Source organism: Arvicola amphibius, chromosome 4 (genome assembly GCF_903992535.2).
Source record: "Arvicola amphibius chromosome 4, mArvAmp1.2, whole genome shotgun sequence".
Taxonomy (NCBI): Eukaryota; Metazoa; Chordata; class Mammalia; order Rodentia; family Cricetidae; genus Arvicola; species Arvicola amphibius.
The window spans coordinates 42,511,166-42,535,858 of record NC_052050.1 but is presented as its reverse complement, the minus strand read 5'-3'; the positions used below and the strand labels follow the sequence as shown (position 1 = coordinate 42,535,858).

General features: G+C 48.2%; 1 protein-coding gene across 1 annotated transcript; it reads left to right on the top strand.

Moving 5' to 3' along the window:
- The first annotated feature begins 5,968 nt into the window (after window positions 1–5,968).
- Lyrm9 (LYR motif containing 9) lies at window positions 5,969–23,426 on the top strand. Its single transcript, XM_038325381.2, is given in 7 exon segments — window positions 5,969–6,057; window positions 14,516–14,657; window positions 16,498–16,506; window positions 16,508–16,591; window positions 17,201–17,289; window positions 19,721–19,846; window positions 23,366–23,426. Coding segments are annotated over 7 exon segments (600 nt in total).
- The last annotated feature ends 1,267 nt before the right edge of the window (window positions 23,427–24,693 follow it).

Here is a 24,693-nt window from a genome sequence, read left to right as displayed (position 1 = left end):
TGTGAGGGTGGAGGTGGAGTGTGGGAGCTCTGAAAAGCAGTCATTTTCTTCCCGGGAAGTATCCAGGATGCATTTAAAGTCAGACCCATCAGCTCTGTTGTGTAATTTTCTCAACATTAATCTGCTTGGGGCAGATTGGAGGAGGAGGATAGATTCAATCAGAGTGAGGCAGAGGGCTGAGAATGTGGGGAGGGAGCTTTCAGTGTGGCATGACACTGACTGGGACCCTGCTGCTCAGCTCTGTTTTTCACAGAGCTGCAGTTGGGAGGTGGCTATGACCCGATATAGTCACACAAACACACATCTGTGTACACATGCATGCACTAAATCTGCACAGTTACGTAAATGGACAGACTTATGCATGTACATTTATGACTGTTGTGACTAGCAGAATCACCAGTGTCCTTGCCCCATTCTCTGAGCCTTACCTTCTACCCTATTTGACTCATTTCCCGCTGCCCCAAGCAACTACGTCTCTGCTTGAGAACATGGCAGGCTAACCCTACCAGGGAGTCAGTGCCCTGAGAGCATCATCCAACCAGTAACTAAAAGGGATGGTCCTATAAATGCTTCAGGGCACCACCCACTTTGACTCCCAGAGGGAGGAGTGAAGTCTGGCGTTGTGTTGCCTTGCTTGGCAGAACTCTGTATGGACTGTTTTCACCTAATCTGGTGTCTCCACTCCCTTACTATTTTCTAGATCCCTGTCTAGATAAACTATGTGTTCTCACATCCTTGTGTCAACGATTTCTGAGAGATTCCAAACTGACCTATGTATTGTGTCATAAACTCTGCCGCCTGCCATGGAGGCAGGGACAGGCTAATTTCTCTGCTCTAGCGTGGGAGTGTGGATGTCAGGGAAGGGGAGGAAGATACATTTGTGGGGAGGGAAATAAGGCTGAATGGCGGAAGGATCAGGGTACATTTGAAAGTTTGAAAAGTCACAGGGCTGTGGCAAAGGGTCAGAAAGCAGAAGTGAAACTTTGAAGTTCAAATCCTACAGGGCCTTGTGGGGTGCAGTCAGGAGTTTGACCTCTGTTTCCAGAGAATTCCTGAGGACCCAGTAAAGGGTCTATCACGGGACAAAGACAAGATGTGAGCTGCCTCAAACAACAAGATGGGGGTGGAGTGGCAGCCGGGAACAGAAGAGAGCCCAGATGAAAGGGATGCAGTTGTCTCTGTGATGAGTTGGGCTCTAACGATAGTTTGCCTGAGAAGGGTATCAGCATGTGTTTGCCAACGTGGACAGTTAACTATTAACTACATACTTGATTGACCAGAGCACCTTATTTCCTGTCTATACAAAAGAATGGTTTCTCCTCATTAATGACCAGCGCCCCCCCTTTCCCTTGGCAACTGTACTTAACTTGACCAGCCCTTTCTCTTAGGGACAGTATTGACAAGGTTAACTCCCTTCTCCTGCCCCTAGGTCTCTCCTTTCCTCCTCCTTCTTGTCTTCCTCTTTCCTTCTTTCTCCAACTAATCCTATTTAATAATTATTTCCTTCATTTCGGTGAGCTGTGACATTTTATTCTTTTTAAATGATTTATTTATTTTTATTTTGGTTGTGAGCCTAGATTTTAACGGCTGAGCCATCTCTCCAGCCCTATTTTTATTTTTGTTTATGTGCATTGGTGTTTTGCCTGCATGTATGTCTGTGTGAGGGTGTTGAATCCCCTGGCACTGGAGTTACAGACAGTTGTGAGCTGCCATGTGGGTGCTCGGAATTGAACCCCAAGTCTTTAGGAAGAGCAGCCAGAGCTCTTAACTGCTGAGCCATCTCTCCAGGCCCCTGGCATTCAATTCTTGTCTGTGGCCATTTTAAGATTCTTCATGTCACTAGTAGAAACAGAGTTACAATTTTGACAAGGTCATTTAAAAGTGGATCTTCTGTTAAACAGAATTAAAAATGCAAAAAAAAAGAAAAAGAAAAAAAAGAAAAGAAAAGAAAAGGAAGAAAAACGCTCACAGGCAATCCACTTCTTTGATCACTATATCTGTGTCTTCAGCAAGCACTTATTTTCTTCTCTCTTTCCCCCTCTTCTTTTCCATTTCTCCTTCTCTACCTCATCCTCTTGCTCTTTTTCAGTAGTCAATTTGTTTGTTTTCCGAGATAGGGTCTCTCTGTGTAGCCCTGGCTGTCCTGCAACTCGAACTGAACCAAGCTGCTTTTGAGCTCACAGAGATCCCCCTGCCTCTGCCTCCTGAGTGCTGGGAGTAAAGGTGTGCACCACCATGGCCGGACCAGTAGTTTTAGTGAAGTCGTGCTGTGTAGTCTACGATTGTCTCAAACTCATGATTCTGTTTCACCCCACCCTAGTGCTGGCATCGTAGTCACGCGTGTCTGGCTACACTCAATCTTTTTATGAAAAGTTCCATTCCAAATGTAATTTATATGAAAATTGTGATTATGGGTGTATATGTTAATTACAGTCTTAAATTGTGAGACATGTTTTCAACATACAAAAAAGTGGAGACTCAACTCCAGAGATGGCTTACGTCTAATTATCTATGTGGTTTCACATGCAGCTACTGTCAATAAATTGCTAGAGAACACACCAGAGAGGTGGAGAATGATGTGTTCTAGCCAGGCAGGTTGGATTTATGGTGCTGTAGAAAGTAACAGAAGACCAAAGTCCTGAAAGACTAGACTCCATCCTGTAGAGTATTCTGGGACTAGTCATGGCTCTGCCTCTCTCTTATACTCCTTTTTATAAAAATCGTGCATCTCTGCTCATCCCCTTTTTCCACCCAGTAATTACAGAAGAAAAGACACTGGACGTGTGAGGGCTCATGTGACCTTTCACACCCAATGTTTCCATTGTCTTACTAACAAACCTCTCTTGTCAGCTAGGGCTGTGTTCTGCAACACTCAGGGTGGCAAAGATCTGTACGCTGGATTTTTCCATTTTTGCCTTGGTGATCTCTTTTGGCATATTCACCTGTCACCCTGTGCCCCTCACCCTGTGTTCTGGCAGAATTTGAGTCATGCAAATTGCAAACTGGTAAATAGCAACTTTGCATATTTTGAATAGAAGAGAATGCCAAGGTAGTCTTCATCCTGTGTGCTCAGAGAAATCTGAGCTGGTGGGGGGACTGGGAGCAAGGGCAGATCGAAGGCCCTAAGTATTTTCTTCTAAGTCTTTATCATGCTTATTAAACCCATTGTATATTTATGAATTAATTTGAATTATTTACATGGTCAACCTTTGAGACAATAACCTGACTTAATCAAAGCATGCAAATGTATCATTTCTCTTTGAAATCTGGAAATGGGGCTAGGGATCTGGCTCAGTGGGTAAAGGCACTTGCTATCAAGTCTGATGACCTGAGTTTGATTTTCTGGACCCACATGGTGGAAGACAACGAACTCCCTTGGTTGTCTTCTGACCCCACACCACAGCATGTACACACACTACAGCATGTATACACTACAGCATGTATACACACCACAGTACGTACACACACTACAGCACGTACACACCACAGCACGTACACACACTACAGCACATACACACACACTATGGCACGTACACACACTACAGCACGTACACACACCATAGCACACACTACAGCACGTACACACTCTACAGCACGTACACACTCTACAGCACGTACACACTCTACAGCATGTACATACACTATGGCATGTACACAGACCATAGCATGTACACACACTACAACACGTATACACACTATAGCATGTACACACTCTACAGCACATACACACATCACAGCACATACACACTACAGCACGTACACACTCTACAGCATGTACACACACTATGGCATGTACACAGACCATAGCATGTACACACACTACAGCATGTATACACACTACAGCATGTACACACTCTACAGCATGTACACAGACTACAGCAATACACACTACAGCACATACACACTCTACGGCACATACACACTCTGCAGCACGTACACATACCACACCACGTACACACACCACACCATGTACATACTCTACGGCACATGCACACATAATAATAAGCAAATAAACATGATTTTTAAAATTCAGAGGTTAATTAAAACTGAAAGCCCCAGGGCTCTTGTTCCTTTCTCTACAGAGTGTTACAAACTTGGCTAATGACATCTCAGAAAGCAAGAGAACGTGGCCATATATTTCTCAGGGAAGTTGATGAATTCCCCAGTGAGAAGAATCTCCTGTACATGCAGCAAACCCTTGAGTGATAAATTTCTTAAGCAAAAGGTCTTTAAAGTTCTGTTTACCTGTAAATATCACACAGCCTGACATGAGGGCACACAGCTGCTGAAATTTCAGTGTAGAATAAAATGGCATAAGAATGGTTGAGTTTTCATTAGGTTATGGGCCTGCTGTCTTTTTAGTGAATGTTGGGACTGGTAAGGATTTTTTAGTTTTACAGCCGGGTGGTGGTGGCACACGCCTTTAATCTCAGTATTCAGGAGGCAGAGGCAGGCGGATCAGCCTGGTCTACAGAGTGAGTCCCAGGACAGCCAAAGATACACAGAAAACCTCCTCCTCCTCCAGCTCCTCCTCCTCTTCCTCGTCCGAACAATAAATGCTGCATCTCTATAAAGACTGGAGTGACACCAGAGCCACGAAGGTGGAGCTTGTGGCGGTAGAGCTAACAGCTTGCTTCTTGAATATTTTATGAGCTCTAGGTTTTAGGATGAGGCTTCTGAAGCAGGAACATAGAGATCTAGGAACAAAAGAGCAGGGATGAGAGAACAGACTGTGAAATTGCTTTACAAAGTGAAAGGATCCTAATGCTGAACTCGGAAGTGGAATGGCGCTGCTGCAGAGTGTTCCTAGTGAGGGCTCTAAGAGTATAATGATTTATTGATTGGATCTGTGCTAATGATGTGCCCTGATTATGCATAGATAAATAAGAGGGCTGATTTATGAGGGCCCGATTGGATCTTTCAGATATATTTGGTCCACGTCTACATATTGAAAATAAATGAAGGTAATTATCTGGGTATTCCAGGGGAGGAATCTTCCCACACTGGTTTGGAGACAGTATAGTGTGTTAGGTAAAGAGGAAAGAGGGGTGCTGGGGGGTGGAGTGGGATTACAGAGAAGAAACGGGGAAAAGAAAAAGTTCTGTTAACAGACAGCCCCTGCTTCCTAAGAGGAAGGAAAATAGATTTCTGGGTGCTGCTAGATAGCAATGTTTTCTTTTTTAAAAATGAAGAAAAAGAGACATTATAAGAAACCGTCTTGTTAAAGCAACTACACAAGGAGTATGTGTAAGGAAATCTGGCTTTTCATACAGACAGGTTTAAAAAGCCTCAGAGAAGAGAGACATGTGAAAAGAAGGAATGTTATCCACTGGTACCATCACTGCCTTTCAGACAGCAGCCCCGAGAAGCTTGCAGCTTCATTGAACGGGGCGTTTGTCTCCCGATAAAGACTCATCTTTATTTCTTTCAGGATATAAAACTTGCATTTAAGTCAATTCAGAGAAGCATTCTGCCTTTAAACATGCGCAAGTGGGGAGAGCCCATTTAATAAAACAGCATTATTTCGTTTTCAAAGAATGATCCTGGCAGTAGCTGTGAGTTAAGATTCTGTATTCTTTCCCTCAATTATAATTATAGCTGAGTGTGAAAAGAAGCATGCCTATTACTGTCATATGTATTCTTCTGACAGGTGTTGTGGGACTGTAATTTGATGAAGCGACTCAAAATGCAGACTCCCTTCCAAACAATTCCGGTCATCAACACAAGAGGTTCGGGACAAGTCCTCCAAGAAGCCTTTACAAAGATCTTGAGCACCCCTAATATTCTAGCACAATCCACTCTTGGGAATATGAGGAAGAGCTGGCTTTCAGGGCTTGTATCCAAGGTTAAGTGAGGATGACAAGGGAAAGAAGGCTGTGGGTAAGGCCAACTGGGTGGGGTCAGATCAGGATGCCCGCACCCAGTAGGACACCGAGTCCCGCTGGCGGCCGGCAGAGGGCGCTCAGACATGGGCGGGGGCGGGGCTGCGCTGGCTTCCGCCGCGCAGGCGCACTCGTCGCTCGCGCTGTCTGGAGTTGGTGTCCGCCCGGAAGGCGGGTGAGCCCTTTGCGTGGGCCCAGGGCGGGGACTCGGGCGGCGTGGGCGGGCTGGGGATTACCGAGCTGTCTGCAGGGCCGGGATCTGTGGAAGCCCTGGGGGCGATCTGCGAGTGCTCCGGGCTTCCCCCAGAGCCGGCGGCACCTGTCGCAGGCCTAGTCCCGGCGCCGCGGAGGAGCGTGGGAGGCCGGGATGCAGGCTGGAAGGATGCAGGGAGCTAGGTCTCCGCCATGTGCTGCTGGCATCCGCACTCAAATGGAGTAGCTTCGATCTTTGATTTTCAAAGAGGAGACGCGCCCCTCTTCTTTCAGTCGGTCAATGAGAACACCTTGTTATCAGGAGTAACTGGGATCATTTTGGTTTCTGCAATATTTAGTCCAGGCTGGCCTTGAATTCATAATCCTCCTGCCTCAGCCTCCCACGTATACTGGAATTATCGACCAGTGCCCATTTAAAATGCACACGTTTAATAACCTTTAGATGCGCAGTTGGCAGTTGTACATCTACCACCACTGTGGATTTTAGAATATTTATTGTGCCTAAAAACAACAACAACAAAAACCCTGTCTCGAAAAAACAAAACAAAAACAAGCTCCGTTTTCAGGCAACGCCCTTCCCCAGTCCCTTTTCTTTTTTTCTGCGCTAGGCAACCACTTCTCCGCTTTCCATAGATTTGCCAAATTCTAAACATTTCATAGAAACGGAATCAATCATACGATATGTAGCCCCCCTGTTACTGGTTTCCTGCATCTTGCACGCCTACTTCAAGGTTCATACGCGGTAGCATAAGTCAGCACTTCATTCTTTTTATTATAGAATGGTTTTCCAAGGTTTGCCTGGATAGGTTTTATCTCGCCATTCTCCTGTGATGGCTCTTGGGACTCATTTGAAGTCTTAACTATCACATGCCTGTCCTCTGGGTATAAGGTAGTGGGGGCCAACGAAAAGGAAGGCTAAAGTGAGAAATGTCCTTGGGTGGCACATGAGAACTGGCCAGAAAGGAAGAGACTGCTTAGTTACCTGCTAATCAGGAGCTAGGAACAGCCCCGTGGTAAAAAGATTGCCTGGCTTGGTCAGCCCCCCCGGGATTCATCTCCAAAATCCGCACCTCCCACAGGGATGAGCATAGAGCTGGACCCTAAGCTTGTGCCAGTGGAAATGAGGGGAGGCTGGGCTGACCTTCGTTCTGTGGTAGAGAGCCTAGGGGAGGCCGGCTGGCTGGCAGAACATAAATATGCCAGATGGAGCCCTGGGTTGGGCGGGGGCAGGGAGCACACCATTCCTATTTTTCAACTTTCCTCCATCAAGAAGATTAATTGCATATTTTAAAAAATGGCTGGTGCAGGCTTAATTTAGCTTTTATCAGTGCTCAATCGGGCATGATTTCGGGTTATTTTCTGCAGTTCCATTATCTTTTTAAGTGTATGACTCTTTTTCGAATTATTTTTAGATGCCTGTGCTAGGACACAGGTTAGGAAAAAGGGCAGTGAGCTTACAAGGGCTGGGTCCTTTCTTCTTCGCCTGTGCCAGCAGTACCACTTGGCACCCAGGAAGTTCCCCCTTGTGCCACTGCCCCCCTTTCCTGTAATAGATCATGGTCCTTTTTGAGTTTTGTAAATTGGTTTTGTTTTGTTTTGAGACAGGATCTTGGATAGCCCAGGCTGGCCTCGAGCTTGCTTTGTGGCCCGGGGCTGGACCTTGAACTCCCAAGTCTCTTGCCTCTTCCTCCTGAGAACTGATTTGCCACCAGGTCCATTTGATTTTGTAAATTGTGTGTGATGTCACACGCGGAGGTCAGAGGACTGCCTTTGGGAACTGGTTCTCTCCTGCCACCTTGTGGGATCCAGGGTTTTGAACTTGGGTTGTAAGGCCTGTGTCTAAGTCATCCTACCACTCAGGTTTTTGTTTGTTTTGTTTTTTCCTCTGTGTAGCCCTGGCTGTCCTGGAACCCAGTCTCTAGATCAAGCTAGCTTTGAACTCACAGAGCCCTACCTGTCTCTGCCTCCCCAGTGCTGGGGTTAAAAGCATGCACCACTAATACCCAGCTTAAGATTTGTTTTCAAAGCATTCCTTTCTTTTTTCCCTGTGTAACTGACATTAGTCTGAATTTTTTTCAGTCTCTGTGAGAGACGGTGCTGTAACGCGCGTGTGTTCCAGAAAGGCAGGGAGAGCAAGGATTTGCAGCTGAGTTGTGAATTAACAGTCCAGTCAAGTATGTGTGTCAGTGACCGAGCCTGCTCTTGTACAAGGCCAGGAGAGTTCTTTATGGATGGGGACCTTGGTCATGATCTGGCCAATACTTTTTTCATTTTTAGTTCTGGGAACTGAACTCAGGTTCACTGGGTTACCCTCCAGCCTTCTGCAACGTTCTTAGGCATACACGTTTAGCAGATGTCAAGGAGGCTTCAGAATCAAATAGACTTAGGGTTAGTTCCCTTCCCGACTGCACAGCTATGTGGCCACTGACAAACCATAGCTTCGCTGAGCCTTGGTTTTCTTATCTATAAAATGGGGGTAACACCTCCTACCCTCTAGTGTTGCTGTACTTAATGAGGTAGTTTGTGAAAAGCTGTCACAATTGCTAGGGACTAATTAGCCTCTTTGTGGGAAGGTGATCAAATACGACAGTAGCTTTTTGGAAGATTCTGGATAAGGAGGTCTTTTCAGTGGTTTCCTGAAGACTGCAAACTCAGCTGCTTAGAGAGACATTGCATGGATGAGCTGTGCTGATGGCAGACCAGACTAATTCTCTTAGTCCGGGTGTGTGATTGTTCCGTGCTTTCATTGTATCCAGATGACTTAATTAACAGTCAGGTACCCCAAAGATTGTGCGACTGACTGTGATTGTATAAGACAGTACAAGATGGGGAAACAGACTTAATAACAGTTCACGGGGAAAGGTGCTTTGAAGTGGATGCCAGGGTCCTAGGGTCTGAGCAGAGAATGCAGTCTGGGCTGCATTCCTTGAATTCTCAGGTCATAGGGAGTTGACAGGGTCATTGCTCATGAAACGGGTCAGAAGAGTCCACCTGCTGTTTCTCACACCAGCCGTGTGCTTGAGAGTGGAGGGGTGAGAGGGGGAAGGATGTGGAAGCATCGGAAGTACAGAGTGGGGCAGGAGCTTGGGGAGATGGCAGTGTCTTCTACCCTGTGCTGGAAAGAGGATGACAAAGGGACCTCGAGAGTTGGATGTGGGTAGTGGACTCGCTGGATCAGAACAGAGCTCAGACCTCGAGTAGAAACACTCTTAACATTTGTGTCTCTTCTTAGTCTTCCCCTTCTCTCTGCGGACTGGCTTTTGTTGAACTGTTTGGGAATGGCTGCAGAGCCTGTAACGAATTTCTTCTTAATGTTTGCACCTGCATCATCTGCGGATACAGCAAACTACACAACCACAGTATCGTGCAATTCCTCATAACGGTGGGAGAGTCTCGTACCAGCTCGACAGTGTCAGCTGGTGCACAGCTGCGGAAGGTTTTGGTGGGAGGTTGATAAAACACTAACCACCCTTGGAGAATGCCTGGCAGGGCTGTCCTTGCACACAGGTGCTGGAAGTCAGGGCTAGCGCGAAGCGGGGTGGTCACCACAGGTTTCCTCCTGAGCATGGTGCCTGGCGGCGGGTGTTCTGTGTTAGTGAGGGCCTCCAGGAGGTGCCGGACCCAGAGCTGAGTGTGGAAGCGTGAGGCCAGCTGTTGGATGCCACAGGGGCAGTACAGGCAGAGGGAAGAGGATTGTCAACAAGTGGTTATGGACTTCTACTAGGAGAGCTCTCATGTGTCAGCTTGAATGGATGCAAGTGTTATTCTGGGTGTCTCCGGGAGAGTGTTTTTAGGTTTAAATTAGTAGACTGAGTCAAGCTGACTGTCTTCATTCATATAAATGGGCCCTATTCAGTCTTTTTAAAAACACGTATTTAGGCTGGCACACACCTTTAAATCCCAGTGCTCAGGAGGCAGAGGGAGGTGGAGCTCTGTCAATTCCACTCATCCTGGTGAGCCACAGCTCCAGTCTCATTTAGTCCCCTAAAGGCCTGACCACTGTAGGGTATTGTAAAAGAATTTAGGAAAACAAAACTGGTAAAGGAAATGGATTTGTTTACAGTTGAAGCCACGTTCTCTCTACCTGTTCTCTACCTGTGCCTGTGGCCGTCTTACAGTTGGAGATGTAGGTCAGAAGATGTGGAGTTCCCTGCCGCACCGTTCAGTGGTTCTGGGTGGTCCTTGGCCTCAGTTGCTCTACTGCCTGTACTGTCTGGAGGGCGTTAGATGTTTACAGGTTACGCCGTCGTTGTAGACTGAGTAGTCTGAGCCTTCCAACATAGGAGAGAATTCTCTTGGAGCCATTTGAACTGGGACAGACTCTTCCTGGTTTCCTGACAACTTTCCCTCTTAGGGTTAGAGTCAAGCTTTGCAGATTTGGGGCTTGCCAGCTCCCAGAATTACATGACACATTCCTTGTAACACACGCATATACTTTACTCAGTGTGGTAGTTTGAATGTAATTGGCCCCCATAAATTTCTAGGGAGTGACACTATTAGGAGGTGTGGCCTTGTTGGAATAGGTATGGCCTTGTTGGAGGAAGTTTGTCACTATGGGGGTGGGCTTTGAGGTCTCCTATGCCCAAGCTACACCTAGTGAGACAGTTCACTTCCTGTTGACTATGACATCAAGATGTAGCTCCTGCTCCACTCTTAGTTCCTTCTCCAGCTCCATGTCCTGCCATGATGATAATGGACTAAACCTCTGAAACTGTAAGTCACCCAATCAAATGTTTTCCTTTATAAGAGTTACCATGGTCCTGGTGGCTCTTCACAGCAATAGAAACACAGACACCCCCACATACTCACCCCCCCGACTCACATACCCCACACATGCACACACACATACTCTTGAACACACACATACACACAATCACCCCTTTACACACACACTCACCTTCTACAGGTTCTGCTTCCCTGAGGACCAAGACTAATACGTCTCTGTTTCATGCCAAGCCTTCTATCGCCTGTCACAGTGTGGAGACCATCCCTAGACACAGCTGCCACACACTGCTCCATCTAGAGCTCATTTTTCCTGAACTTGGCTTGAGGGATGGGCGAGGCACAGGACTCCCTGGGCCATGGGAAGGAACCTGGGTGTGTTCTGAAGGCCAGCACTAGACCCTGGGAAGGAACCTGGGTGTGTTCTGTAGGCCAGCACTAGACCCTGGGAAGGAACCTGGGTGTGTTCTGTAGGCCAGCACTAGACCCTGGGAAGGAACCTGGGTGTGTTCTGAAGGCCAGCACTAGACCCTGGGAAGGAACCTGGGTGTGTTCTGTAGGCCAGCACTAGACCCTGGGAAGGAACCTGGGTGTGTTCTGTAGGCCAGCACTAGACCCTGGGAAGGAACCTGGGTGTGTTCTGTAGGCTGGCACCATCCCTGCTCAGTTCCACTCTCACTGTTTCTGCCAGCTCCTCATTTTGACTGCATCTCGATTTGCTTGGTACATCTCTGTGTCCATTCCTTAAAACAACAGCAAAATCCAAACTGTTTTAAACATTATATCTATGAAATTGAGTTTTTTCTTACTTATGTAAGTAAATATTACATTATTATGATGAAAAGATGTCCATTCGTAGGCTGCTTAAAATAAATTCAAGTAGCTGTTCCCCATTTTGAGGAAAGTTGCCAGAATGACAAGTTATGGGAATGAATACTGGGGGTTTGGAGGGGACTGGGTACCCTGAGATCCATGTTTCAGGTTCAGTCAGGCTGTTGGGTGGAGAACAGATAGGGAAATGGGGTGAGGGCAAGGAGGCCAGCTCCAGACTGTGGCAGCTGAGACAGAATGAATCTGGACGAGAAGGGGCCATAAATCTAAGAGGCACAGAGAGGTAGAATTCAATGGGATTTCAAGCCAGAGGCTCAGGGATCGAAGGAAAAGGAGTAGTTGGGTTGCAGGTGGCGATCTTAGCGTGGTTGCCTGGGAGATGGATCTCTAACCGAGGCACAGGGCTGGGCTGTGAGGCTAAGGTCAAGTCCAAAGGGCACAGTGAGAGAAGTGAGCATTCCCAGGGTCAGAGGGCTTGACTGTAGTTGTGATAATGGTGCTGGGAGGTTCATGGCCCCCTTAATAATAGTAAACCCACACTTTAAATTAAATTAAAACATTTTTAGTTCAGCTCCTCTCAGTGGACCCACACATGCATTCTCTACTTGTTATTACTGAGAATGACTAAGTAATATAATTGAGCTGAAAATAATCTTCCGCCCATACTTGCTGGGTTGGTTACAAGTATGCTTGGGTTTTAAAGCAGCAAAGCCAAGTTGTTCTCTTTCCAAATGTTAAGTTTGAGGACTGCAGATGGTAACCATCTGTTCTGGACTAGCATTTTACAATATTTGATTAGCACTTTATATAGTCTGGGGAAGCCTGCCAGCCGAGCTGCCTGTCGTGTTAGGACTGCGGTGTGTCCTCTGTGCTTTGCCCTTCAGGGTCCTGCCCATGACAGCTTATGGGTTCCCCTTTGCTGGCCAGGCCAAAGCAGGGCTAGTCAGAAGGGTGACAGCAGGGACTTGAAGAGCCCTGTCCTGCTTAGACGTCCTACCGCCCAGAAACCGTTGAAGTGGGTTATAGATTTTTATTTTTGAGACCTGTAGCCCAGGTTGTCTTAAACTCACTAAGTGACTGAGGATGACCTTGACCTTGTGATTTTGCTTGCCTCCATCTTCGTAGTGCTGGGATCAGAGGCCTGTACCATCATGCCTTCTGTTTGTAGTGTGGGAGACTGAGCCCGAACTTCCTTCACGCTAGGCAGGTGCTCTGCCAACTGAGCCACACCCCCAATCCTTGGAAGTAGAAGTGGGGAGTCAAGATCTGTGGGAATTCTTTGGGTCAAAGGTAACAGAACCACCATTCCAGGCTGGTTTGGTAATGGAGTGAATGGTCCCGCTATTGAGAGTTCTAGGGTCTGGGCTTTCTATGGGTGAAGCATTCTAAGGCTTAAATGAGGTCTTTGGACTTTGTTCTGGCAAGTTCCAGCTCTGCCTTCTGCTTGGAGCCAAGAGGAGGCAAGATGCATCCCTTGAAGACTTTGAGTCTAGTTGGGGAGGGGTCTTTTCCAGTCCCCAATCTCTGTGTGTGTATGAATCCTGGAGTCTGGTTGGCCAGGCAGGTTGAACCCGTGTGCACCCTGAGTTCTGCCAAAACTGGCATTAACTAGGAGGGAGAATGTATGGTGGGGGTGGACACTTGCCAGGTCTCTCCAGTGGCAGAGCATGGAGCCGGAAGAGACATGAGGAAATGGCCCAATTTAGCTGTGGAGACGAGCGTGTATTTTCGGAAAGACATGCTTGAAATTAGAACGTAGTTGCCTCTGAACTCAGCCTGTCACGGTTCCCTTTATTGCCGGGGATCCGACAGAGCTAGAGTCTGGGGCATTCTCCTACGCCCTTGCTTCTTTTAAAACTAACACCTGTCAACCCAGTCTCTACCCTTTGACTCTTCATCTGGCACACGGGGAGCACCCCCACCCCAAGCTTGTATTGAAGAGATAATGGGTTCGATTGGCTCCGTTATCCAGTGTGAAGCCTGCCGAGGGCCAGGCACCAATGCCGAGGCTTGGGCACAGCCCAGCGGTGTGAGAGACCCCTGCAAGGCAGCAGCGAGTCCCTCCCTCCCAGGAGGACAGTCAGAAAAGAGGCACTGCCATGCGGGGTGTAGAGAACTGACGTCCTTGGTAGTCCGGAACTTCTGGGAAGAATTCCTGGAGCTGACATGGATGTGTCTGGGACAGTGGGTCAGAGCTCACTTGGTCCCAAGTGTGGGAGAGAATGGAGTAACAATGGGGTGTCAGGTCGGGTATGATGACACATGCTACACACACACACACACACATTCATATATAAAGAAAAAGTTCATATTGACGTGTGGGATCTTTTGGAAGAACACATGGTAGAATGGTTAAGAGAGCATACTATTCTTCCAGAGGACCCGAGTTCAGTTTCCAGAATCCTCATCAGTCCGCTCAGCATTGCCTGTAGTTCCCGCTCCAGGAAGTCTGAAGACTCCTGGTCTTGCCGGTGCTTCTTGCTTTGGGACAGTACTTTGATTAGCAGCTTTGGACTTTTGCACTTCCCGCCCTCCTGCCTGATGTCCCAACTAGGATATATGTGCTGTCAGCAGCCATGATCGCTGCCTGGCGTTTTTCTGCCCATTTCCTCTTTCCTCCTCCCACCTGAGCTTTAGAAAGGACTGTAGGCTGAGGTGGCATATCTCCCTCCACACTTGTATGGGGTGCTTGTGGGCCTGCTCTGTGCTAAGGCTCACCCAGCCCAGGGTGTAGGCTTCTAGGATTGGACCACTAGGGGGCCTAGCCTAGCCTCTGTGCAGATGGGTCACAGAGGGCTGGGATGGGAGGGCCAGGTTCTCTGTGGAACTGGTCTGATATCTATGAAGTGATGTTCTGTGTTTTTCAGGGCCGGGGACTCACAGATTGCCCCACTGCCAGGGGCAGAGCTTGTCCAGACACCACTGCAGCTGTACCGTTACTTGTTGCGTTGCTGCCGGCAGCTGCCAACCAAGGGCATCCAGGAGCACTACAAGCATGCTGTCAGGCAGGTGGGAGCAGGTCTGGGGGAGGTGTCTGCTGGGGCCAGAGGCTCAGCTGCCACAGAGCGGGCCTAGAAGTTCTATAAGAGGCACTGCAAAAGTGGGCAGCTGGCCTCTGTCTTCCGTCTGCGGCACAGTGGCTGTGTCAGCTGGCATCTCAGCGCTGTGCTGAGCCCTGAAGGAGACAGCTCAGAGGATATCAAAACAGACTGGGTGGAGGCGGGTGAGGGAGCGGCAGTTGATAAAGTGCTTGCCGTGTGCTAGCACGAGGACCGGAGTCCAACACCCAGAGAAGGCTGGGCAGTGGCCTGCCACTTGTAATCCCCAGCGTGGGGAGGCAGAGACAGGAGGATTGCGAGCCCAGGTCCCCAGTAAGAAGACCTATGTTAAAGAACAATAAACTAAAAACAAAGTTTTCTGGACCACCAGGAAAGGCCAGTAGCTCTAGATTAACAGTGACTGAAGCGAATGTCGTCGGTAAAGGAAAGGCGATGCCAGAACCCTGCGCTAGAGAAACAGGTAGAAGACGGGAATTAGAGTGCGGGCTGTGGATTAGGTAATGGCTACATCCAGGCTAATTTTCTGAGTTTGGTTGCTGTCCCTTTGTTAGGAAACTCAGTGAGGTTTGCAGGGGATATGGGCACAATGCCTGCAGCTTCTTTAGATGCTTCTGTATGAGGAGGGCGATAACGCGAGCGCGGGGGAGAGTGTTAACTGGGAAAGTCTGGTCGGCAGGCCTTTGCATTTACGCTCCCTTCCTATAAGAAATCACTTGGGAGATGGCCGAGAGGGTAAGAGCACTGGCAGCTCTTCCAGAGTTCAGGGTCTAGTCTTTGCACCCATGGGCAGCTCCAGGGAATCTAGTGCCCTCTTCTGGCCTCTGCAGGTACTGCAGTCACGTGGTACGGCCATACAAGGCAAAACACCCATGCCACAACAAAATAATAAAAATGTAAAGAGCTGAATGATAAACCCCATACAGATATGGGAAAGAAAAACAACTGAGATGTGGTGGTGGCACACCTCTTTAATCCCAGCACTCAAGAGGCAGAGGCAGATGGATCTCTCCAAGGTCAAGGCCATCCTGGTCTACATAGTGAGTTCCAGGCCAGCCAGGGCTACCATAGTGAGATTCCATCTTAAAAGGAGAAAACAGTGGTAGCAATAGAAGGCTTGTGGGAACCGTAAGGGAGTAATTAGCTTTGGGGTGTCAGGGAAGACTTCCTGGAGATGGCAAGATTTGGTTCCTGGCATGAGTAGGTGAATGGGGGTTGGGGACACAGGAAAAGGAGGGAGGAGTCCATTCTCTTGGAAGACCCCTGAGGTTCACCACAACAGTGAACCCAGGTCGCAGGTCACTGGTTACAAGCCTGGTTGAATTTCCCCAGGATCTCTTGCCCCCCCCCCCATGCCTTTCCTCCCTTCCCTGTTGCTTCCCCAGCACCAGCACCTGGTGTGTGTGTGCGTGGGGAGGAGGGCAGGCCAGTCCCTGCCCAGCATACTTTGATAGAAGCAGATTCCTTTGCTTTTGCTGAGCAAATCAGACCAGAGATTGGCAGCTCCCTAGCCCTGATCAGCTGCCCGATAACCTGTGGCCTCCTTTTCATCCTCCCTGCTGGCCTGCGCGACCATTTTTTACTGTCAAGTAGACTAGGACTCAAACGCTGCTATCTAAGAGCAGCAGGGTCAGCTTTCCAAGCCTCCTCGTGTCATCTCCACGTGAGCAGGCGAGCACACTCAGCAGGGCCCGAGAGGTGGACCGTACCCCCATAGCCTCTGGGGACTGTGCGCTGAATTTACCAACCTTGTGAATTTCGCTGGGTCGTGTTCTTTTATGTGAACCTTACAGGGTTTCCGGGGTTCACTCAGATGAAGACAACCCTGAGAGAATCCTGCAGATTATCAAAAGAGCTATTGAAGATGCCGACTGGATCATGAACAAGGTCAGTGCTTGCTTGGCTCCGGGGATGCTGTAACCGTCTCAGCCACTAGGGGACGCCTGTGCATCATCACAGTTGGAAACAGGCTGCCCACGCCACCTGTTCCCCCTGGTAGAAAAATGATCTTATACAGGTGCAGTCTTTTTTGGCACCCTTAACCCTGGAAGGCTATATCACTGCTTAGCAGTGCCGAGTGGGCTGTGTGGGCCACAGGAGCAGCACGTTTCCCTGGGAGGACAGCTCTACTGCCTGCCGTGGCATCGCTGTGTCTGGCTCGGAGGGAAGCTGCCTGAGTTCTCTTACTGTGGTAGAACACTGACAGAGGCCACCTTAGGGCAGAAAAGCGTTTGTTTGGCTTCCAGGATATCGTCCATCACCAAGGGAAGCCGAGGCAGGAACAGGAGCAGACACCACAGAGGGAAGGCCGCTAACTGGCTTGCTTCCTATGGCTTTCTCAGCTAACTCTTACACACCCAAGGGCCACCTGCCAGCAGTTGGCACTGCCCACAGTAGGCTGGGTTCTCCCACATCTACCATTTATCAAGAAAATGCCCCACAGACACAGGCCAATCAGATGGAAGCAATTTCTAAATTGAGGGTGCCTTGTCCCAGGTGACTCAAGTTTATGTGAAGTTGACAAAAACTAGGTTATGTCTAGCACTTCCACCTAGACCTGGAGTGGAGCACCACCCGGACTCCAGGTGGGGAAGACGGTCAGAAATGGAGAGTTGGAGTGTACCTCTAAGAGTCTTATCCTCCCAATTCAGATGCTCCAGATGTGGGGTTTAAAATCCATCTGGAAAACTCAGATTGGGCATTCAGCTCAGTGGTAGATGCTTGCCTACTGCACAAGGCACTGGGCATATCCCTGACAGGAAAAACAAACAAACAAAAAATCAACCCTCACACAGAAAAAGAAAACCCTGTTTTCTTTTGAGGGCCTCCTCTGCCAGGGGATTTTCTCTCACAGACAAGACTCAGCTTAAGACGAACCCTGGTGAGTGCCATGCTTAGTCCCACAACCTCCAGCCTCTCCGTCTGTCTCCCTTGAGCCCCTCAGCTTTTCCACTAGAGAAGAAGGGGTTGGGCCATCAACCAGAGATGTGACAGTGGATTCTACCACCTCCCAGAAAACCCCTGCGGGGAGGTGGGGACACCGTGTGTGACATGACCAGAGTCCCTCCTCTACTTTCTTGCAGTTATAAAAAGCAAAACTGAGAATCTGGAGCACGCAGCTGACTGTCCTGGGGACATTTGGAACTGAGAAGCACCTCTGCTTTTGAAGCTCAGCAGCAGCAGCAGTTCTGGAATATTCTTTGACCTTGTTGGCTGAAAGCAAGAACTTATAGCTGGCATTTGGTCAGGTGGCTCTTGTCACCGCAGCCATGTTTCCAGCATCTTTTATGTCTGCCTCTTTCTGGCCCGGAATGATATTCAGTTTGGGGAGAACTTGGTGTTTTCTGCTTCTTCTCTGTGTTTCTCATTTTTGTCTATCTGTTTCTTTTACTTTGCTCTGAAGGCAGTTAATTTATTCTGGAGGTCATTTACACCGTTCTCTAAGCCCCAGAGCAGATTGGTCCCCTCAGACGACCACCTGTACACCAAGACATAGATCAGGCTTGAGAACCAGGCAGCTGTGGATCTGAATCCCAGCCAGCATCCACGGCTTCAGGTGCTACCTGGGTGAGCCTGGCTGAGGGGCCAGTGATTGTGTGTTGATTATGTGCCGTTGCACTGACTTTGTGCACAGGGATGAAGGAAGCCACTGAGCTGCCCTTCCCCAGCTCCAGCTCTGTCTCCCATAGTCGCATCCTCTCTCAGTAACTGTTTGTCCCGTGCCATCTCAAGAGCCACCACCTCCAGCTGTGCTGTATGGTGTCTGGAAGTCTGCCTAAGGAGCTGCTCCTCATGTCACTGTCCCTCCCAACATTTGCCCCGAGCAGAAGTCCTGGCCCTCGAGCAGAAGTCCTGGCCCACGTGAGACTGGGAAAAAAATGCAAGCAGCCAGAGTAGACCACCAGCAGGTCCAGGCTTCTGTGACTCACAGTGTTGTCCTCACTGGCCCTCTCGGGCTTTGACCTCCAAGGGAGGAGAGAGAAGGAAACCAGGTCCGGAAAAGCAGCTCAAGTGGGTGTGAAGTAGCTGGAAGTAAGAGAAGCCACCCTGAAGCTGAATATTCCTGGGCACTCAGCCAGCAGGGTGAGCTGTGCCTGCGCGCGTCCTTGCAGTCATATGAGTTGGAGTGACCTCTGTCCATGCAGAAGGGGTTGACAACACTGAAGCACGTGTGCCAGTTTGTGAAAGCTCACGTTTTCCTCCCCCTTCACTTTGTTTGTTTGTTTGTTTGTTTATTTTTGGTTTTTTTTTAAGACAGGGTTTCTCTGTGGCTTTGGAGCCTGTCCTGGAGCTAGCTCTTATAGACCAGGGCTGGCATCGAAACTCACAGAGATCCACTTGCCTCTGCCTCCCAAGTGCTGGGATTAAAGGCATGTGCCACCCCCCCCTGTTCATTTATCTTAGACAGGATCTCACTGTGGAGCCCTGGCAGGCCTTGAACTTTTGAACTTTTAGCAATCCTCCTACCTTTGCTTCCAACCGCTTGGATTATAGGTGTACCCCAACACCCAGCTTATTGTTGTTTTTAATTATTTTTTTACACTTAAATTATTTATATTGTGTGTGTGTGTGTGCTGCAATTCACATGTGTGGACATATGGGAACATTTATGTCATACACATGGAAGTCAGAAGACAATTTGCAGGAGTCCATTTGCTTCTTCAGTGTGGGTCTGAGAGAATGAACTCAGGTCATCAAGGCTTGGTGGCAAATGCCTTTCTCTGCTGAGTCATCTTGATGACTCTTTTTCAAGATTAATATATTTTATTTATGTGTGTATGCCTGTATAAGTTTATGTGTACCATGTATGTTCAGGATCCCTCGGAGGCCAGAGGACATTGACTTCGTTGAGTTATAGGCAGCTATGAGCTGCCTGAATATAGGTGCTGGGAACCAACCTGGGTCTTCTGCAAGAGCAGTTGGCACTTTTACTGCTGGGCCCCGTTATTTCTTCTTGACTGCTGGTCTCTGAACATGGATTGTTCCCTTGCTGCATGCTTGTCAAACAATGTTCAGGACTAAGTCAGACTTCCACTTGCCAGGAGGGATCATTTCCTCAGAGATCACCAGGTTGCTGGTCCCCTGCTGGATGACAGTGGCCATGGCCAGGTCTGCCCTCCCAGATGAGGACAAGGCAAAGGGGTAAGAGCAGAGCTTGAGTCACCTCTGTCCCCCATTGCTGTTGTCCAACCCCTCTGAGCCCAAGGACCAATCATCATGTTGGTGATCATGGGAGCAGGGTGGCCATGTGTGTCCCCATGCTTGAGGTTTTTTGTTTGTTTGTTTTGAGACAGGGTTTCTTGTGTGTCTTGTAAGCCTTGGCTGCCCTTGGAACTCTCTCTGTAGGCCTGGTGGCCTCAAACTCATAGAGAGCTGCCCTGCTTTGCTCCCAAGTGCTGGGATTTTAAAGGCTGTGGCCACCATACTCGGCTTATATAGCGGTTTTTTAATTGGAAAAGAACAGGGCTTAGTGAAAAGCGAATAGCACTGATTTGGGGACCTGGGGCTCCACTCCACAGGGATGCTGAGGGATTGGGGTTCCTTAGTTATAAGAGGACTTTCCTGGTGTAAGATACAGATCAGTGTCCATGTTATCCCTGAGACATTTGGCATTGTCCTGTATCTGGAGAGGTGTTCCCTTTTGATAAAATAAGGGATAAGGGACAGGCATATTTCGTTTATTGATAGCGAGGGAGAAAAATCCCAGTCATGTGTATGTGTGTGTGCATGTGTTTGCGCCTGTGAGTGTGTGTGTGTGTGCGCGCGTGCACGCACATGCTCAAGGAGGGCAGAGGTTGATGTTTTCTTCCTCTATTGCTCACCACTTTCTATTTTGAGACAGGGTCTCTCACTGAACCTGAGAGCTCACTGGTTAGACTGGGCCAGCAAATTCCGGAATCTAACTCATGCCCCCCTCCTGCCCACAACACATACACACACACCACCCACCCAGTAGTGGGGGTTTCGTGGTGTGTACCAGTGAGCCCAGCTTTTATGCGAGTGCTGGGGGTCTGAACTCAGGTCTTAATGGTTTACATATCTGAGCTGTCTTCTCCCAGACATTCCTTCTTACTCTTTTTTTTAGATTTATTTATTTATTATGTGTACAGTATTCTGTCTGCATGAATGCCCGCATGCCAGAAGAGGATACCAGATCTCATTACAGATGGTTGTGAGCCACCATGTGGTTGCTGGGAATTGAACTCGGGACCTTTGGAAGAACAGGCAGTGCTCTTAACCACTGAGCCATCTCTCCAGCCCTCCTTCTTCTTAAGAAAGTGGTGTGGCATGTGAAGGTCTGACTTTGGGCCAGCTTTAGGGCTGCTTGCAACTGCTGTCCCCACCTAATGGCTTGGGCACGAGAATCAATGGCATAGGCTGTGTCTGCGGGGGGTGGACCACGCATCAACATCAGTTGATTTGAAGATGACAGTGTAGAGAAGACCCCCCCCCTCTACAACATGTTAAATAACTACACGGCTAAAGTGGAACCATGGTCAGCCATGGCTGCTAAATGCCAGAAGCCAGGTACAATGAAGCAGCATTTGGTTTGCAAGCCTTCTGCAGGTGCCGTTTATCACCTCGTAATGGCCAATCTACTTCTTTAATAGGAACTTCTACTTGTCCTGGATTCCAACCAAGTGTAGCAGGTGGCATTCAGGAGCACACACACACATAGCCTCCTTGTTCTGCTAATAAGAAATCGAATGCTCTTGTTTTTTGTTTCAGTTACTGACCAAGGAATTTAGTGACAGTGGGAAGCCAGCTAGTTCATCTCCGGTGTTTTTGAGGGTTTTAGTTAAGGATTTTAATGTGACCAAATGGTAAACAAGCCACCCTATCAAGCAAGGTATGACCTAGGAGCTGGCAAGATGGCGTAGCAGGTAAATGCACTTGCTGTGCAAGCCTGTCGACTTGAGTTTGAGCCCTTGCTTCGTTGTAAGGAGCAAAGAGAAAGCCAACTCCTTAAGGTGTCCTCTGGCCACATTCAAACCATATTCACACATGATGCACACACAGTAATAATGATAACAACAAACCAATAACTTAAAACATACATTATTATGGGTGTGTGCTGATGAACTATGGCTCAGTAGCTGAGAGCACCTACTGCTCTGGCATTGACCAGAGTTAGAGCCACATCTGGTGGCTCACCAATTGCCTGTAATTCTAACTCTGGGGGGATCTGGCACCTCTGACCTCTGCGGACACCTCCACGCATGTGCACATAACCACATACAAACACATAATTTAAAAAAATTACTTAAAAAGAACTAGCTGTGTAGCCATGGCTGACCTAGAACTCATTCTGTAGACCAGGCTGGCCTCAAACTCACAGAGATCCACCTGCCTCTGCCTCCCAAGAGCTGGGATTAAAGGTGTGAGCCACCACCATCTGGCAGGAATTAGTTTTCTAGCATGCTTTATACTGGCGTTGTGCCGGGGTACTATACCAGTAGCCCAAGTGTCCCCCCAGAGCAGTCTCCTATGTTGTGTTGGTTATCATGTACCCAAGTCTTAGGGAACCGGAAGTTTCGTACGAAACTCTGCAGGAGATGCAGCCCTGGAAGGCTATTCGGGGGCTCCTGGGCAGAATCAGCTCTGTAGGATGCTGAGTATTGAGGAACAAGGACCACAGAAGATGAAGATGCATATGGTTTAAACATTTTCCTCAGCACAGAGAGATTGGCACATACTTCTGAAGAGGAGTGCTGGGTATTTGACCGAGTGAGGGCATCTGGGGCTATGTCACAAATGTACGTGGCTTCCCAAGGAACTGACTATAAGCTTTGCATTTTTTTAAAGTTTTGAATTGTTCCAAATTTTAAAGCTTTTTTTGGGGGGGGGGAACTATTTTATTGAGTGTTTGTGTTTACGTGCCAAAGGGCTCAGGTCATCAGGCTTGGTTGGCAAGTGCCTTTACCCACTCAGCCTGTCATTGGCTCAAGCTTTTCACATCATCGCCTTGACTGACTTAGGATCCATCCTATTGATGTCCCTTGAAGTGAGTTATCGCCACCTATTTAGGCATTTGTACTAGCAGGGAGTGTAGTAACATTAGATTTTTTAAATATTTTAATGTATATATACATACATACATACACACACACACACACACACACACACACATATATATAGTGTTCTGTCTGCATGTATGCCTGCAGGCCAGAAGAGGGCACCAGATCTCATTACAGATGGTTGTGAGCCACCATGCGGTTTCTGGGAATTGAACTCAGGACCTCTGGAAGAGCATCCAGTGCTCTTAACCACTAAGCCATCTCTCCAACCTGTAAGATTAGATCTTAATGCTTTTTCGGGGAAAATTTTAGTCCTCAGCATTTCACTTTCATCCAGACGGCAGTGGGTGTGCTAGGAACCCAGCCTTGGAGCCGGTGAGTGTAGGTGGTCATCCTTTCCATTGTAGGGCTCAAATAAAGAAGGGCAGTGAGCTCACTTTGGGGCAGAGATGTAAGGGAGATGGGTATTGCCTCTGGGGCACAGTAGCAACTAAGTACTTACTGTATACTTGGACTTTCCAATGCCTTTAAAATAAAACTACCTTCTGTGAACTGTTTAGTCTTAAGTAATGAAAGTGGACATGTTAAGTCTGGTCACTTGGAGTGGATTTGCTAAGTGATATCTGCACATTGGTGTCTACAGGGGTCTGCAGAGGTTGGGAAGCTGGTATCTGGATTTCCAGAATGACACACCTACATTGTAATGTTGGGAGCATCCAACAGGAGGGTTGGCATCTTGCCAGTCTTTTCCCAACAAGCCAGTGATGTCCCTTGACTTCTAAACTGTCTGGAGTTGGTCTCTGAGATTCCGTATGTTGTCCCACGGTTAGTCTGAAAGCCTTGATAATTTAGCCGTTGTGTGACCTTTCCTGGGGGAAACATCTGTTTATCCCAGAGAAAGAGGATGAGGACTGATCACAACAGAGGCTGAATGAGTTCATCTTGGTGAGACAACGACTTTCTTTGGGTTACTGACAGGAGGATCACCAGAGAGGCTCTCGGGGTGTCCCATGGTGTGATGTCCCTTTGTATCTCAGCCGAAGAATGGAGTGAGATGCATGTTCCTGGGGAGTGGGGTTCCCTCTTGCTGATGAAAGGGTTTTTATAACAGAGTCAGAAGGAAGATTGAGAGAATGACCACGGGGTGAGGCGTAACTCCTGGCAAATCCCGCAAACACGGAAATGCCGAAGCCAGCCATGACTCCGAGTCAGGGGCGTCAGTGGAGGTCTGTAAGCTGCTGTGTCCGTGGAAGGAGAATTCAGAGAAATGTAGGCAAGCGTCCTTAGCCACCTGTCTAATGGAATGCGGGGCAGGTGAATCACCGAGAGACCCCACTCCCAGCAGTTGTGATTGGAATTTCAGGGGCTCAGCTGTGACTTCCCCCTTCTTTCCATGATGGAATATTGATAAGCCCCATCTTATGATGGTCTCGTGCAGTGGTTCCCAACCTTCCTAATGCAGTGACTCTTTAATACAGTTCCTCATGTTGTGGTGACCCCCAACCATAAAATTATTTACTTGCTACTTCATAACTGTAATTTTGTGACTGTTGTGAATCATAATGTAAATATCGGATAGGCAGGATATCAGGTATGTGACGCCTATGGGGTCACGACCCACAAGTTGAGAACCTAGTGGGCTCATCACCAATACTCTGCTTCAGAATGATGACGGATGGGTTCAATCTGGAGGAAACATCATCATTATAATGGCTGAATAGTTTAGCCCCTGCTCTTGAACAGTGTTGTGTCTTAGCCCTCACATCCCCCACCCCCGTGCCCTGGGTCATTGAATGTAGTTTGGAAAAAATGAGACATTGTCTCTAGATATGTCCCATATTGGGGACTTAAGACCCCTAAGCCCAACCTAATCTTTTGTGTACAAGGAGTGTAAAGGGCCTTCCTGAAGCTAGGGCACAACTGAGTCTGTCTTGGCTTGACTTGCTCATTTGTTAGGGAAGATTTTCAGGT